The sequence below is a fragment of the Pseudorca crassidens genome, chromosome 9 (genome assembly GCF_039906515.1).
Source record: "Pseudorca crassidens isolate mPseCra1 chromosome 9, mPseCra1.hap1, whole genome shotgun sequence".
NCBI lineage: Eukaryota > Metazoa > Chordata > Mammalia > Artiodactyla > Delphinidae > Pseudorca > Pseudorca crassidens.
Genome location: NC_090304.1, coordinates 109,259,307 through 109,275,786, shown reverse-complemented (window position 1 = coordinate 109,275,786; position 16,480 = coordinate 109,259,307). Strand labels below are relative to the sequence as shown.

The following is a 16,480-nucleotide window of genomic DNA, read 5'->3' as shown; positions in this document are numbered from 1 at the left end:
ACAGGACACGGGCAGGTGGCCCGAGACAACGGTGAGTCGGACGAGGCGCAGCCCTGACGAGAGGGCAGCGGGCGGGCTCTGGACACGGGTCAGGAATTTGCTGATGGGCTGGACGTGAGGTGCAAGTACAGCCACGAGTTCCCAAGACAGAACAGAACTGTGTCCACTGCTCCGGGCAGACTGCAGGGGACAACGTGACAGTAAGTTTGGGGTCATGTGCTTGTTACACTCACAGGAGAGGTGAGTGGACAGTGGTTCCTGGAGCCCCGACGGGGATGAACGTGGGAGAGAACGAGTGTGGAGACTGCTGTCAAGGCCCGTGGGCGAGGCCTCCACACCGAGTGAGGGCAGAGGCGGCCTGGGAGCAGCCTGAGATGCCCAGCACCTGGAGGCCGGGGTGACGAGGAGGGCATTGCCTGCCAAGGTGCTTGGACAGGAAGCTGGGGTCACTGGGCAGGCAGGTTGGCCCAGGGACCTCACCCAGGAAGGGCCGCACGTCTGCGAGCAGGTGGGTGCGGAAAAGCAATGCCAGGGGACTCTTCATCACATAGACGGCGTCACCCTGAGTCTTCCAAACCCAAGCTCTGTGCACACTCCCCAGCGGAAGCCCCCCACGCGCTTCATGGGACGCGGCATAAGTCAGGCAGGGTGGCTCAGCGCCCAGGCTGGCCCCGTCCACAGAGCCCGCTCTCACCGCCCAGCCCCGGGCTCCCTGTTCAAGGCGGCACAGGAAGAGCTGGTGAGTTTGGACGAGATCAGGGACTGGGACCCCCAGCCATGGTCCACCAAGTTCACTTCAGTAAGCTCCACTTCTCTGCCCCCAGCGGGACCCTTGGGCCCAGCCCCCTGTGACCGTCTGCCCTTGACCCGGCTCCACTCTTTGGGCCCAGGGGCTGCGCACCACTGCCCCCGTGCAGACCCCTCCTGAGCCAAGCACGGGCTCCCGGCCGTGGGGAGGAGGGCGCTGCTGGGAGGCTCTCAGCCTGCTGTTCCCCACCCGGTCCCCACTCCCGGAGGAATCCGCTCTTCCACTTGGACTATGAATGGAGATCGTCCGTTTGTGGCAGGAGGATCCAGACATCGCTGGGGAGGCAGACTCAGCACTGTGGCCAGCGCACGTGCCGCTCCTGGCCACCCAACACGGCCCCACCCTGCCCACCACACCACAACAGCCGAGTCTTCGTCGACACGGCGACGGCCGGGCTAGCGTGTGCCCGGCACAAGCGGGGTCAGAGAAACACCACCAAGGAGGATGAGATGCAACTCTGTGGCTTTACCGCAATTCAAGGCAGCGAACCTGAGCCCTAACACGGGACTCATCCCGTGGGGGCTTGTCTGGGGTCTGGACGGACAACTGGAAGGAAGGCTGCCCCTGGCCCGCCGCCTGGCCCAGGGCGGGGGCCCCGGGACCCCAATACTCCTGCCCAGGCCCCTGCAACCGCACCTTCTGCCCACAGCCTCCTGGACCCTCCGGAGCAGCTGCCTCTCCTCCTGGGCTGGCACTGCCCCTCGTGGAATGAGAGGGAAACATGCTGTCTTGGGAGGTAAGGCCCAGCATTCCTGACCGTCAGAGGCGATCCAAGCGGGGTGGAAGGGGGCCGGGGTCCCTCCACCGCACCGACTTCCTCCCTGGATGGCGGAGAAGGCTGGCCCAGGTGCCCCCACCCTCCACAAATGGTGACGCGCCCCGGCTCAGAAACAGGGCCCACGGGGACACTCCGAGCAGACTGTCCAGGAGCTGTGCCCCATTCACCCCCACGGGGGACAGTCCCAGCCAGACCCCCCATCCCGCCCGCGGGAGCAGTGAAGGTGGACGGCAGCAGCCACAGAGCCGGGAAGCTCTTCGGGGAGGGGCCCTCCCTCGCCCCCAACCTGCTTCTCCGGTTGTGCAGGGGAGGGTCTGGACTGCAGCCGTGGGCAGGAGGGCCTGCTGCTGCCCTGCCAGGAGGCCTGGGGGCTGCTCGGTTCAGGTACTGGTGCCGGCCCAGGCAGGGCGTTTCCGTGAACTGTATCACCGGACCCGCCCTCTTCTCCTCGAAGACAATGACCTGGGGACACGGCCAGTCTGTCCCGGAGCCAGATCGGGCCCGTCAGAACTTCTGTCCTCTCCTGCCCACCAAGGGCCCCCGGAGAAACACCGTGAGACAGGGAGGGCAGGGATGAGAAGGGGTCCCAGGAAAAGTGCTCCCACCTGGTTGAGGCCTTGGTCCAACCAGGCACCTGGGAGGTAGAGGGTCTCCTGGGGCCCGAGGTTCCAGGAGCGTCCAAGGTTTTGGCCGTCGATGAATACAACCCCCTTCTCCCAGCCCTTTAAGCAGAGGAGGGGAGGTGTTAGTTGACCACACAAACCACCGAACGTAGAGTCACACGGGAGGCAGAGGCGCACACAGGCCCTGAGCTCTCCTCTCAGCTTCCCAGGGACCAGACTCGTTCCAACAGCCGCTCGGTACCGGGAGGGGAGCGCCAGAGCCCGTTTCCCTCTAGCGCTCAGTCCCGGCAGGGCACCCGGACCACCGGAGCCCGGACCTGAGAAGCCCACCAGGTGGTCCCTCTGCTCTGATCCCACCCCCACCCAGGGAGGCCACGACGGAGACCCTCCGGGCACACGTGGTAGGGGGGCTCCAGGAGGCCAAGCACCAGGCTGGGGGCCCAAGGAGCGGAGCCCAGAGCACCTGGCAGGCGGGGCTACAAACCTCCAGCTTCACAAAGGTGTCACAGGGGGAGAGGGAGACCAACAGCGGCCCCAAGAAGAAAGCAGGGAACACGGGCACGTCAGGGACAGGGTTCCACTTGTCTGCGTGGAACCTATGGGCAGGACAGAAGATGAGGGGTGGGGGGCGCCTTCTCAGGTCCTTCCCGCACTGTGAACCGGCACAGCAGTGGCAGCCGGGCGGAGGAGCAGGGGAGCACTCGGGCTCCGGTTCTCAGGCCGTGGCGGAGGGGTGTGGGGCGGGCACCAAGCCTGGGGCAGCCTCGGGCCTCCTGGCTCTCCTGCAGGCCGTCCAGCTGCTCCCACGCTGTGCAGGGCAGGACCCACCTCTGAAAGAAGCTCTTCTTCATATCCAGGCTGTAGATTTTGAACTTTTTCAGGGGAGAATCATTCAGATAGATATTTCCGATTAAACCTGTGGGGACGAGGCAGAGACACTGAGCGAGGCCGACGGTGGGGGGACGGCTGACCCGCCGGCTGGGCACATACACAGAACGTTTCTGGAAGGTTCAACAAAGGACTCCTGCTGAAGGGCCAGCACCCCTAGGGGGCTCTTTGCACGCATAAAACCTTTCCCTGCAGCCCCAAAGCCATGAGAGCAAGTGACAGCAGCGCCTGCCAGGCCCTAGTGTGCAGGGAAGGAGGCGCCCGAGGGCAGTGTCGGCCTCCGGCCCCTGGGAGGGGGACGCTCCCTTTTGGGGGCTGAGAATTCCAACACCATGAAAGGAGTCCTCCAAGAGGTCACAGTGGCTCCAGCCTAGCTTCGAGGTTTGTTCAGTGGAGTCCCAGACGAAACAGACCTAGTAACTCAGCCAGAAATCTTCTACACAAGTCAGCATTAAAGGGTTTTTTTCAAGTATTTAAATTGTGAACAGACAGCACCGTGGCCAGGATGCCCAAGGCTAAGGCACTGCAGACACTTGAACAGTGACTTCCCAGCACCTCGGGGTGGGTTCCACTGGGTGTCCTGCATCCTCTCAGTCACAGAGCTGCTGAGTCGCCAGATTGGGAACCCAGACAGGCTGGGGGTGTTCAGAGGGCTGCAGACCCTCCTGAACTGCAGGTGCAGGTGTAGGGGGTGCACACGGCTCTGGACAGGAGGTCTGTGACTTGTGAACACTGAACCCTTCCAGAGGACAGGACTGCATACCCCCGGCAGGGCCTGCGACTGGGCAGGCTGCCATGCTCTCTGCCCCCAGGAGAACAGAGGAAGTGAGGGCGGCCAGCACCACGAGCTCCTAAGGGAAGAAGCTGAGACCGACGGAGGAACCCGGGGGGCTTTCGGTGGGGGGAGCGGAGGGGAGGGGATGCACACCGAGGCCCTTCTGGAGGGGCACATCCCCAGGACACAGGAAGTCCCCGGGGATGGGCCACAGCACTTCCCCGAGGTGACAAAAGCAAACAGCCACGAGAGCTAGGAGGCCACCAGGCTTGCTCCAGGGTAGGATTTATTGTCCGAGGTCCTATTTCCTAACTTACATAAAACCACCCACATTTTGATAAATGATGAGAAAGAGGCAAGTTCAAGCAGAGGTTTAGAGAGCCCGGTGGGATATTCCCGCGGGGAGGGCCACCAAGAGCATGCTGTTCACGTACGTCCTGTACCCTCCTCCCCACCACAAAGGAGGTCACCCAGAGGTTTCCAAGGTGAATCAAAAAGAAACTCAGTGTGAAGAACCAAGAAGGCACGGGTCCTACGCCACCTCCCTCCAAGGGGCCTCCGGGACCCACCTCCCGCCAAGGGGCCTCCATGAGCCACCTCCCTCCAGGGGCCTCCATGACCCCACATCCGTCCAGTGGCCTCCATGACCCCACCTCCATCCAGTGGCCTCCATGACCCCACCTCCGTCCACTGGCCTCCGGGACCCACCTCCGTCCACTGGCCTCCGGGACCCACCTCCATCCAGTGGCCTCCGGGACCCACCTCCCTCCGGTGGCCTCCATGACCCCACCTCCCTCCAAGGGGCCTCCAGGACCCACCTCCCCGCGATGGGCCCCCATGGCCCCACCTATAGCATCAGCCTCCATGACCTGCAGGTGCTGCTGTGGAGAAGGGACAGCCACGCGTGTGCTGTGACCCACCTTTGCGCTGATCGTCAATATTAGTCCCGTAGTTGACTCGCCCGCGATGCTCCACCAAGATCCTCAGCATCGTGAACCCCTGCTGGGAGCAGAAGGCGCTGACGAAGCCTGATTGCCAACCACCGGCTCACAGCTGTGGAGCCCAGTCCTCCCTGAACTCTGAGGACGGGATGGGGGTCCCTGCTCATCAGAAAGCCATGCCCACCCCCAGCTCTGCGGCTGAGCAGCCCCTCGTCCAGGCCTCCCTCCAGGCCTCCCGCCACACCTGTCCAGGAGGCGCCTGGCACCAGCCTCCCAACCCCGGGGACAAACCTGGATCGAGGGGATGACAACCTTCTCCCTCTTATAGTCCAGGAACCCTATGGAGACCGTGTTCACAAACACCGGCCAGAGGAGCAGACAAGACCCCCCCGTGTCAGCAGGGGGGAGGCGTGGGGGTCCCTGCCGAGCGCTCAGAGGTGATGGCACAGGGGCCGGGGGGAAACGAAGGCCCCAGGTTCCAGTGGGCAGCACGGCCGGCGGGGATGGGCCATCTCCGCACACGGGTGCTGCACATGAGAGCCTCAGAGGAGGGGTCTGGTGTGCGGTGGGTCACAGCGGTTCAGAGGGTCGCCCCTACCTGTCCCTGGTCCCGCACATAGGCACTGAGGATGCCAGCAGAGGTGATGGTGGTCTCATACAGCGTGTACCCAAAAGACTGCCCGTTTCCCCCATTTATCGGGAGGGTCTCCATGTTGACCGGCTTCTCCGAGGTGACCGGCTGCACAGACACGAGACGGGAGGCAGAGGCTCAGCACAGAAAGGCGGCCTCGCCTTCTGGGGGCGCGGGGAGCCGGCAGCCCCCACGGGGGTCAGCACGCGGGGGTGGAACGTTTTCTCTATTTGACTTCTATTACACAATCCTGATTTTGGTTTCTCGTCACAGTCTGCAAGGCTCTCCAGGTTCTCGGGGACAGCGACGGAGGGCACGTGATAAGGACAGAAGGCAGGCTACGCACGGTGGCCTCGGCGCTTTGTGACCAGTGTCATCTCTGCACCACGGCAGCCCTGAGCTGGCGCTGAGGAATGCGCCCAGCCTCCTCCCTCCTCTCTGCCTGCTGCCCGCTGTGCTACCAGCTCCTCCTCTGGTTCCCTTCGTCCCTCCTGCTTCTCCCCCACGTGCGTTTGTCCTCTTTCCTCTGAGCTCTAAGGTTGGGGAGTGAAGCCCAAGGCGGTGGCGCTTCCTCTGGGCCAGCCCGTTCCGCCAGCAGCACGCACCTCCTCCAGGTAGGGCAGGGCGTCCCACAGGGACAGGTATAAAGCTGGCATCACTGGCTCACACGCCGTCTCAGGAAGAAGGTCAGGTGGGGCAGGAAGCGGGGCCCCTGCAACACAAGCAGACGGCAGAGCCGTCCCCAAAGGACCTCAACAGTCGTTGTGCCTCCAGCGCCGCCCCCCCCCCCAGCCCCAGCTCCTGCCCCAGCCCAGCAGAACAGGCCCCTCCCAGCCCGCCGAGACGCCGCCAGGAAGACGAGGCCAGGAGGCAGGTAGGCAGGGGCTTGCTCACATCCTCAGGAACCTTGACACCTAGGAGAAAGTGAAGCGGCAAGACCCCAACTCGGATGAGAACGGTCGCTCAGACCTGCCTGTCCTCGTTCCTCCACATGCATCACCTGGGGCTGAGGCGGGGGGTGAGGGGTTGGGGGCAGAAGAAGCAAGTCTCCTGGGGTCTCAGAGCAACAGCCAGCCGGTGCCCAGCTGGGCCTGCGCCTGCGCCTGCGCGTGCAGCTACCTGAGACAGAGCCGAAGAACTCCCGGAGCTCTGTGTACTTGGCCGTGTAATCCCCGGCCTCCGTCAGCACCGCGTCATAGTCTGCAAGACACTAGCCGTGTCACGGGCCTCAGCCCCCAGGACAGCATTGTGGAGGCAAAGAGAGACAGGAGGAGCTGGTGGGGCAGCAGGGTCCTCGCCCCAGCAATTCGGGAGGCAGAACACTTGATGTGAGCTGTCAGTCAAAATACCACACGCGCTAGACACTAACGAATGCCCCCAAACTGCCCAGACCCTAAATTCCAGGCAAGGGGCCAGGGTGACCTCATCCCAAGCCCCTGAGGAGGGGAGGGGCTACCCCCACCTGAGGGCCTTCCCTCCCGGCCTGGGCCCCCCTCCCCTCCCCAGCTGGCATCCAAAGGCCCAGGCACGTCAGCTGGCTTGTCGCCTACAGCCCTGGCAGCTTAAAAGTGACGGTCCGGACAAAACCTTGCCTTCACATTAGAGGTGCCAGCCGCTGTCCCCGAGGGATGCCCCGCGAGAGCCGAGGCACGGGCGTGGGGCGCCACGTCGGGGGTACTTGCCGTAGCTGGTGACATCGGACTTGTAGTCCTGGAAGTGCACGGCTCCACCGATGAAGCCGAAGTTGGTGCCACCGTGGAACATGGACAGGTTGGCGGATAAGCCAGCGTTGATGATGGCCGACACGGTTTTCAAACCCTCTGTGGGAGGAGAAGGGTGCACAGAGCTGGCGCCTGGGACGCCGTGAGCCCGGTCCCCGCTCAGGGTCCCCCTCACAGCTCCGTCCTTAGGTCTCCCTAAACCCAACCGCAGTCCATGGCGGGAGGACGGGACCCCGGCCCCAGAGCCCGGCTTCCAGCTGCTTTCAAGTCCCAGGCGAGTCTGCACCTCACACGGGCTGCGGCTCAGGCCCACCTGGCTCAGTTAGAGAGACCTAATTAGAGACACGGTTCTGACCACCTCCTTGCCCCACCTGGACTGGAAAATGAGCCCATGACACAGACAGAAACAGCGGAGGAGGAATATGAATGGTTAATAAATATCTATACAGAGTTTAAAACCCCGGCATTGGTCAAAGAAATGAGACCTACACAAGGACCTATCAGACAGCAAACGCTGACATCATTTAACACTTGACGTTGATGAATCTGAGGGGCATCATTTAACACTTGGCGTTGATGAACCTGAGGGGATGGGCATCTCGTGTAACAGGGGAGGGAGCATCGTCCTCTTCCTGGAGGGCAGTTTAGTTAACACAGATCAAACCCGCGTGGAGGAAGAAGGGCTACTGCCGGGAACTTATCGCAGGGAAACACGCCAGGTGAGCCAAACTGACGCACAGGATCGCCCGCTGCACGGGGTCTGTGAACACAGACCCTGGAAGCACCCAGGTCCTCATCAATAAGAGATCGTGGGTACGACACCAGCCCAACGGGGTTCTCTGCATTCTCTAGAACAGGGCTGGAATCCACACCTCACAGTGTAGGCAGCTGGGCTTCCGCGTGTCTCACTGGAACAGGCAGGTGGAGCAGACACACCCTCACCTGCCCACACCTGCCCACACCTCTACCTGCACGTGCACCCGGGGCGGCAGACAGAGAGACAGAGGGTGCCCACACTACACACATCGAAACGTCTGCTCTGGGCTCCGGGGTTTTTATTTATCCTTTATACACGTCCTGCATTGGCTAGACGTTTGCAATTGGCATGCATTACTCCAGAGCAATTATAGAGACACCCCAAAGCCGTGTCTGACCGCTCGTGTCCCCTGTCAAGACAAACAGCTCTGGACGCTCAGGGCTGACTGTCCACGCAGAGACTCCCGGAGCCCCACACCCTCAGCTAATTCACATGGATTAGCACCTTATTTGGAACTTATTCCTGCGTCTGAGGCCAGCACACATGCTGGACGGGGGCCCCACAAGCACCCACCTGCAGAATCCAGGATGCTGTAGGGACCGCCCCACGAGTCAAACCAGCCCGTCCAACACTCCATCACCATCCTGGGCTGGACGCCCTGCGCACCACAAAGTGAGCAGTTAGCCGGCACCTCCGTCCTCCCAACCCTTCCCTGGCTGCACACCTGGCCTTCGAGGCCGCTGCCAGCAGAGCACAGGGGAGCCCCCAATGCACCCGCACTGGCTCGTCCTCCACATGCGGCCGCCACGTGGCAGGGGGTGGATGGAGCTACCAAAGTGGGCACGGCAGGCCCGAGGCCTTAATGTGGTTTCGGTGCTGCATGCGGCGCTGGCGGGGAACCCGGGGACCTGCCCGAGGTGAGCTTTCTCAAGAACGCAGCACCTGACCTGCAGTCCTGACAGCGGCTTGCTGATCAAGCCCCGTGCGTCCTCTTCAGGGCAGGAGGATGTTCTATCGGGGAAACCCCATCTCTGAGAGCCACACCATGGACACAGACCCTCAGATGCTGCGTCCCTCTGGCCAGAGGAGTCAGGGGGCTATGCAGCGGCCCCGCTCCCGGGTCTAGCTTGGTTTCAACAGAAGTATGCAAAACTGGACCAGAACATGAGAGCGTTCCAGCTACCACAGTGCAGGCTCTGCAGCCCGGCCCCCCAGCCTCGGCCAGGACGCTCGAAGGTCTAACACTGCTTCGGCACCCTGAAGCTGCACAAGGCTGCCCCCAGGACGCAGCAGCCGGGCCCAGCTCCGCTCTGCCCACGTGCACAGAAGCAGCAGGGGAGGTGCTGCCCCGACGGCGGCCCCGCAGCTTCCGCGCCACAGAGCCTTCCTCCCGCCCCGAGCACCCCCTGTGGCTGTCGGCCTGGCGTCCGGGGCCAAGGCACACAGAGCATCACCGCCCCACCCAGGGGGCAGCAGATTCAGGGTCTGTGGAGCAGAAGGTCCCAAACACGCCATGGGAGAGGCCACATAAGTCACGACGATTTTCTAGCAAGGCCCAGGGCTTGGTTTTCTTAGGGCTGCCTACCTCCCGAGGGGACACTCGTACCACATTTGGGTCACTAAAGAGCGTCACTGCGTCACACAGGTCAGCAGCCTCCAGTGCCAGGAGGGGCCCTGAGGGCTGGGCTGAGCCGTCCACCAAACGGCCCAGGTCACCGTGGCTCAGGGCTGGCTCGGCACCGCCTGTGCTACGTGCCCTGACCTGCCACTGCCGGGGGCCACCGTCCTGGAGTCTGTGTCCTCAACTGTAAAACGGCTACACGGAGGCCAGTCACGTGGCTACTGGGACAGTCACATGAGATGAGGCACCTGGAGCCCTCAGCACACGCTGCCTGGCCCTGGGAAGCGCCCAGAGACACCCGCATCCAGGCTCCCGTCACTGGACACGGGCCGGGCCGGCAAGGCGCAGCCTGACACCCTGAGTGAAGCGGAGCAGGGCCACCAGTGACCATCTGCAGGGGCCTCTGATCTGAACAGGGACAAGTCCACGGCCCCTTCTTGGAGGAAAACACGTGGCTGAGCAGCGGGAGCGAGGCCGGTGGCCACAGGCGCTATGGACAGGCCAGCCAGCCTGGGGCCACCTCTCCACGGACGACTCTGCAGGCGCCCGTGGGGAGCATGGGTGTTCTGGGGGCTCTCCAAACATCATCCTTTTGACCCTCATACGACCCTACGAGTAGGTGCCAGCACTATCCCCACTTCACAGAAGAGGGAAGAGAAGCTGAGGGTCACAGCACCGTCCTTGTCCTGGACAACATCAAGGACGACCCTCCTCAGATCCTGGGCAACTACGTACCTAACACGTCTCTTCCAAGTGGGTCACAAACTCCCCGAGGGCAGAGACCCTGTGGTCGCGGACCCACGCCCAGCAAGCACGGTACAGGGTGCGGGAAGGAGGGAGGGGGCTGGGCCTTTACCCACCTGCACGCTGTCGCCCCCAGTCTGCTGAGCAGCCCGCCGGGCCGCCCCATCCTGCTTCCTCCTGGGCACCCCCCTCCCGTCCCTCTAAGCAGCACATGGTGGCCCTCAGCCCTGGGGGCTTCACACTGCCCTGGGGGACTCCTGCGGCCGAGCCTCTGGACGCCACCTCTGCTCTAAAAAAGGAGTAGCTGGAACGGGAGGCACCCCCGCACCCCTGCCGGCATCTATTCTCGGGGTGGGGGGAGCGAACCCTCCAACATCCCCACCGGGTACAGGCCTCAGGGCGGCATCCAGGCCCCGTACACAACACAGGGTGAAGGCGGCCTCCATGCTGCCAATGGGCTGCCTCAGCTGGACCTTCTCTCCCCTTAGGGGAGAGGAGAAATCAACAAAACAGGACTTCACTGCAAGTTCCCAGCAGCCCCATGGATGCTGAGATACATCCGACGCGCCTCTCTCCTCTGGCCTGGGTGGACCAGGCCCCCGTCTGGCAGGTGACAGCAGTCCTTCTGGGCCCAGAGCAGCCTGACCAGTGAAGGTCAGACACAGGGCAGGGACGTGTCTCTCCCCTCGATCCCCAGGGCCCACACTGAGCCCATCTGGGGCCAGCTGAGTCCACAGAACTCTAGTCAAGAGGCCTCTGGGAGCACACCCGCCTACAGCTTCAGAAAGGGCCCCTTCTCAGGAGCTGGAAACCACCTCCAAGCACCAGCTGACACAGCGACCCCTCAGAACAACCGTCACACCGCTTCCGTCGCCAGGGGCAGGCCACACGGATGCGGCGTGGGCCGTGCAGGGGGAAGGGGGGCTGAGAGCTGCAAGGCTGGGCCCAGAGGCCCCCTGGCCCAGCTAAGCTCCTGACACCCAGGCTCGGCTCAGCTCACCTCCTGACTCACCTGGACACTCAGCAGAAAGGTGGTTAAAAACTGCAGCTCATGTTGTGACTGTTAAGTTGATGGTGGCTAGCACTGCAGGTAGAAAGGAAAAGAGAGAACAGCTATCACCCAAAAGCCAGGAGGACTCAGAATTCCCCTGACCATTCTCAACTCACCTGCAAATAAATTAATCTTGACACCATCTTCCACCTCCAACCAGAGTTTAGTTCCTCTGACACTAGGAGACTTAGCCAGTTCATCTTGGAAATACCACCACTCAGCACAGACCTCACAGAGATCCACTTCTAAGCATCTGTGCTCGATTTATGGAATTTTTACAACCAGAGTGTGCACTTCTGTTAATTACTCCTTGCAGGAGCCCGGAGTCTGATCTTTACTTTGCACCTCCGGCCTCCGGCACTGGGTGACGATCTAAGCGAAGATTCCCCTTTCACATCTCAGATGAGAGCTAGTTTTCTGTCCCACCCCACCAATATTTTCCATGGCTTTCCACCAGGGAGAGGTACGCCCGAGAAAGATGTGCTATGTGTTGCCCACGGCCATGGACGTGGCCGACCCTGGAGCAGAAGTTGGCTCTGAGGCTCCTCGCCTGCTTCCTGTGCCTGGACGGGGGGTCTCGCATGCCTGGGCCTGAGCTCTGCTGCACCTGGGAAGGCGGGATGGTCACTGGACCAGCCTGCCGCCCAGCCACCCTGACGCCCTCCTGTCAGACCCGAGCCCCGATCACCAGTGATTAGAGACAAACAAACGGCAGCGGGGGCTCCGGGAGGCCAAACAACTTGCCTCAAGGTCACAGCGCAGGGGAGCAGGCCCACCCGATGTGGGTACCCCACATCCAGACCCTCCTCACCTAAAGTGGAGACCCCTGAAGACAGGGGGCTGGTCTGAACCAACCCGGCAGAAGAAACCTCGGAGCCCAGCGCACCTGCTCCCATCCCTCCCCCCCCCACCCCGACAGCCCGGCGAACACAGGTGAAGGAGGTGGCGGCCACAGGGAGAACGAACGGGGCGGGAGACACAGCAGAGGCCACGATTCACCTTGGGAGCTTGAAAAGGGTCTGGGGGCCTGTAACCAGCCTGCGGGAGCGGAGGTGACCCACCCACCCCAGCCCAAGACCTCCCGCGGACCCTGCCTCCTCCCCCCCTCCAGCCTCCCCACCGCCCCGTGGCCAGCCCCCCAGGAAAGCCAAGCACGGCGGCCCCAGGCACCAGGGCCTACGGGAAGAGGACAGCTCAGGAGGTGGTTCCTGCCCCTTCCTGCCCCCAGATACCCGCCATGACGGCCCAAAGGGCTCCCCTCCGGAGTCAATCCCACGGAAGACAGCCCTCCCAGCCCCACTCCTGGCTCCCCACAGCGGGGACCACTGGTCACAGCTGCTGGCAAGTACGCTGTGAGAAAAGAAATGTCTCCACGAAGAACGTGATGCAGGAAACAGAAGGACTGGGGGAAGAGAGTTGAGGCGGTCACCCAGAAAGTAGAAGGAAACAAGCAAAGCAGAGAAGAGACAGGACAGCACAGCAGGGAGAGGCCACCACAAGCATCACACTGTCCAGGTCAGATCCGCGAAGGGGCGAGTCCCTCAGAGACACCCTGAACCCGAATCCCACAACAGGACGTGCTCGTCCTCTGGCAGCGACAGCGGATCGCAGAAAACGACAGGACGACAGCTTCAACGTCCCAGGACGTGGGACTCCAGGGGACCCGGGCTGCCATCAGGCTGGGGACAGTGGGGCGCCGGTGCCATTGGACTGGATCAGAATCCGACACACAGAGGCGCCTAAAAACACCATGATGGGGGTTTGGAAGCTGTTGGTAAAGTGTTTGTTTAAGAGAGAGACAAGAAGAAGGAGAGACAAAAAAGAACTTAAAAGGAAAGTTAAACCAATGAGATAACTACACTGGAAGCGAGTCGACCACACTGTCCAGAACAACGGTCGCAGCGCCCGGCCGCGTTTACATGTCGAAACGCAGGCCCCGAGCATCGCGTCCATGAGGGCTGGGGAGGGCGGGGGGCGTGAGGGGGGGGCCTGCCCCAGGAAAGCCGTGGGACGAGGGTGGCAGGAGAGACCTGAGCCCTCAACCGGAACAAGTGTTTTACGTCCCTAAGTACAGAGCTCTCTGGGCGTCGTGGTATTTACAGTCATGGAGGAAGAGCCAGGAGGGAACGCTACAGCTCAGAATGGTCACTCCTGGGCAGGCGAGGCTTCTTCATAAGCATCTCTAAGGTTTTACTTTCAGACCTTGTGAAAGCCTTCCTGTAATCACATTTTTAACTAATTGAACAAAGTCAATCCAGGTGGCAGGCGTGGGGCAGGGGCCGGGGTCGCCGGGGTCGGGGTGAGAGGCAGGGCCTGCGGTGGACGGGGCGTGGGGACCAGAAGCCCAGGAGGCCCCCTCTGCGGACGCCACGGCTAAAACGTGCTCCCGCCTCCAGAGGGTCCCGCCCGCAGGACTCAAGCCCCACAGCCCCTCCCAGGCCCTGACCCGACCCCGACAGGCGGACCGCGAGGAGCCTTGGAAGCAGCCACGGGGACACAGCGCCACCGCGTGGACACGACGGGAAACTTGTCAGGAGGAGAACAGGACAGAGCGAGCTGCCCGAGCTGCCCGAGCTCAAGGTCGGAGAAATGGTGCCCCAGACCGCCAGTGAGAAGAAAAGGGACCAAAGGTCCCATCAGACGGGTCAGAGGTGATGAGCACGACAACTTAAATGTGTCAGGTGGAGGTCACTGTGACCTTGCAAAGGGTGGTGTCGGCGGAGAGATGATCACAGGACCTAAGACAGCAGGAAAGGGGCCGGGGAGCCAGTGAGCGTGGACGCGGGGAGAGTGGTTACAAGGGGCGACAGAGAGACAGCTCTGCGGGGAACGGGTCGGGGGGCTTCTCAGGAGGAAACAGCTACACAGGCGTGTGCAGGCGGGAAGGACCCAGGGCAGGGAAATCGGGTGACGTGGGCAGGGCAGGAGGAGAAAGGGCTTCGCTCCAGGTGGGGGCGTCTGACCTGGAAGCGGTGCCAGGTGGGGGCGTTCACAACAACAGGGAGAGAGGCGGAGCAGGGGCACGGGGACACAGGACGAGAGCCACGCGCTCACCCCCGGACACCGCCGCCCAGATGACCGGCCGGCGCTGTGGGCTGCGCAGCCCCGGGCAGGACTTGAGCGAGCTGTCCCCACGGGACACCCAGCACTTGGTCTGCCCGGCCCTCTTTGTAGGACCGTGTCCGATGCCCACTCCGCTGCCCCGTGTCCTGCAGGGCCCTGAGCGTCCCTGGTGCTCAGCGACTCGGCTACGCAAGCCCACCTCTCGCAGCCCCTCCAGCCCCGAGGCCCTGAGCTTTGGGGCCCAGCCCCACGCACACAGGATAACAGGCATCAGAGACTCCTTTGTGGCTAAGGCCATCCAGGGAGCACAGCCAGGCCAGGCCGCCATCCCGTCCCCTGTCCCCATCCTTGCACACAGCCTCCAGGCAGGTACCTCCGTCCACAATCCCCCTGCTCAGGCCGTCCTTGTTGTCTGAGGTCAAGAGCAGCTCCACGATTCCCCGGTCCTCCAGGGCCTGTGGGGGAGTGAGATGAGCCAGCCTGTTGCTCCTCAAACCTCCTGCCACATCACACGCTGAGCTCCCACCGCGCGCAGGCTGCCCGAGGGGCGCTGGGCAGCTGGCTGCTGGTCCCGGATGGATGGCCTGTCAGAGCCACTCGGCAAGGCCGCCAGGCAGAAGACTGAAGGGCTCCGCGTGGAGGGGCCGGGACCCCAGGGCAGCCCACCCCTCCCTGTGTTGGGCCTCGCTGCAGCCACGTGCCCGGGGAGATGGGAGAGGCGCCTTGGAGGGTGCAAATCACGGGAGGAAACCGCAGCGGGAATGCGCATGGTGCTGGGGCTGACCGGCGTCCTTCTCCGGGAGCAGCAGCCGTGGCTCAGGAACAATCACCATCATGTGGGCGTTCCCGCAAGCGCCTTGCACAGGCCGTCCTGGTCAGCCTCACACCTGACATTTCACTGCAGGGTGAGGAGGCTCAGAGACAAGGGCTGCAGCGTCCAGAGCTGGCGGGCAGGTGCGCACCTCAGCCGGTCCATCCCCGTCGGGCTCCGCATGGGGCCTGAGGCCTGCGGACCTGAAACCCCAGCAAGGGCACCTTCCCGACACTTCTTCCTCAGGTATTATGACAAGACTGCTTATTTCAACCAAACTCCTTTGGAAAGAGGTGAGGCAGTGAGCAGTGACTAAGGCTCCCATCTGCCCGGAGGCCGTGAGGACGCAGCAGAGAGGCCTTCATTCTCAGGACTTCAGTCGGGGGAGGCCAGTGCAGGATCGAAGCAGCCAGCCCGTCACCGATGCTCAGCAGACCCTGCTCAGGCCCCCCTGTGCACGGCATTGGGGGGTGGGGGGAACACAATTTGACAATGTCCATCTCCTAGGGGCACAGACTGACCGCCTGCACCGCGAGGGACAGTCGCTGCCCCCGAGCACCTGCCACCCGCCAGGCAGAGCTGGGCTGTGCCGACCACCTCACTGCTTCCCCACAGGGCCAAGACAAGGACGCTCCCGCCTCTGCTGTGCGCGTGGAGACCCTAAGGCTCAGAGGCCAAAGTGCCCTGCCCGTGGCCGTCCTGCGCAGACAGCGCCACATCTGCAGGGCCCCGAAGAAGCTGCGCACGACTCGGGCTTCAGTGATGATGGCGGCGGCTCCTGAGCCGCGGCCGCCGCTCCCGGGGTAGGACGCCGGTCGGCCCCAGCACCACGCCGGTCGGCCCCAGCACCACGCACAGAATGCGCGAAACGCGAAAGGCGCTGCGGTTTCCTCCTGTGATCCGCACCCTCCAAGGCGCCCCTCTCAACTCCCCGGGCGCATGGCTGCAGCGAGGACCAACGCAGGGAGGGGTGGGCTGCCCTGGGGTCCCGGCCCCTCCACCTGGAGCCCTGCAGTCTTCTGCTCAGTGGCTCTGACAGGCCGTCCATCTGCGACCACAGAGGCGTCCCTTTGTCCGCCTGTCTCACATGCACCCCTTCCCAGACATCAGAGTCACGACTGCGCAGGGGAGGTCTCTGCGGGGCTGCCCCCGTCCCCAGCAGGGCAGCTTCCTTCTCTGCAGCCCAGAGATTCAGTGAGCACCTGCTGGGGAAGCCCAGCCCAGGAGAGTCTCGGGGTCTGTGCTGGGGCAGTAGATGCCCTCCTGGC

General features: G+C 63.1%; 1 protein-coding gene across 1 annotated transcript in view; it reads right to left on the bottom strand.

The window, feature by feature from the left end:
• GLB1L2 (galactosidase beta 1 like 2) overlaps window positions 1–16,480 on the bottom strand; it is a 45,766-nt gene that overhangs the window by 6,693 nt on the left and 22,593 nt on the right. Inside the window, 14 exon segments of the mRNA XM_067751648.1 lie at window positions 1,445–2,048; window positions 2,192–2,308; window positions 2,694–2,805; window positions 3,038–3,125; window positions 4,793–4,871; window positions 5,105–5,177; window positions 5,413–5,552; window positions 6,050–6,156; window positions 6,564–6,644; window positions 7,127–7,264; window positions 8,496–8,580; window positions 11,300–11,350; window positions 11,352–11,371; window positions 14,775–14,856. Coding sequence (XP_067607749.1) covers window positions 1,445–2,048; window positions 2,192–2,308; window positions 2,694–2,805; window positions 3,038–3,125; window positions 4,793–4,871; window positions 5,105–5,177; window positions 5,413–5,552; window positions 6,050–6,156; window positions 6,564–6,644; window positions 7,127–7,264; window positions 8,496–8,580; window positions 11,300–11,350; window positions 11,352–11,371; window positions 14,775–14,856 — 1,777 coding nt within the window.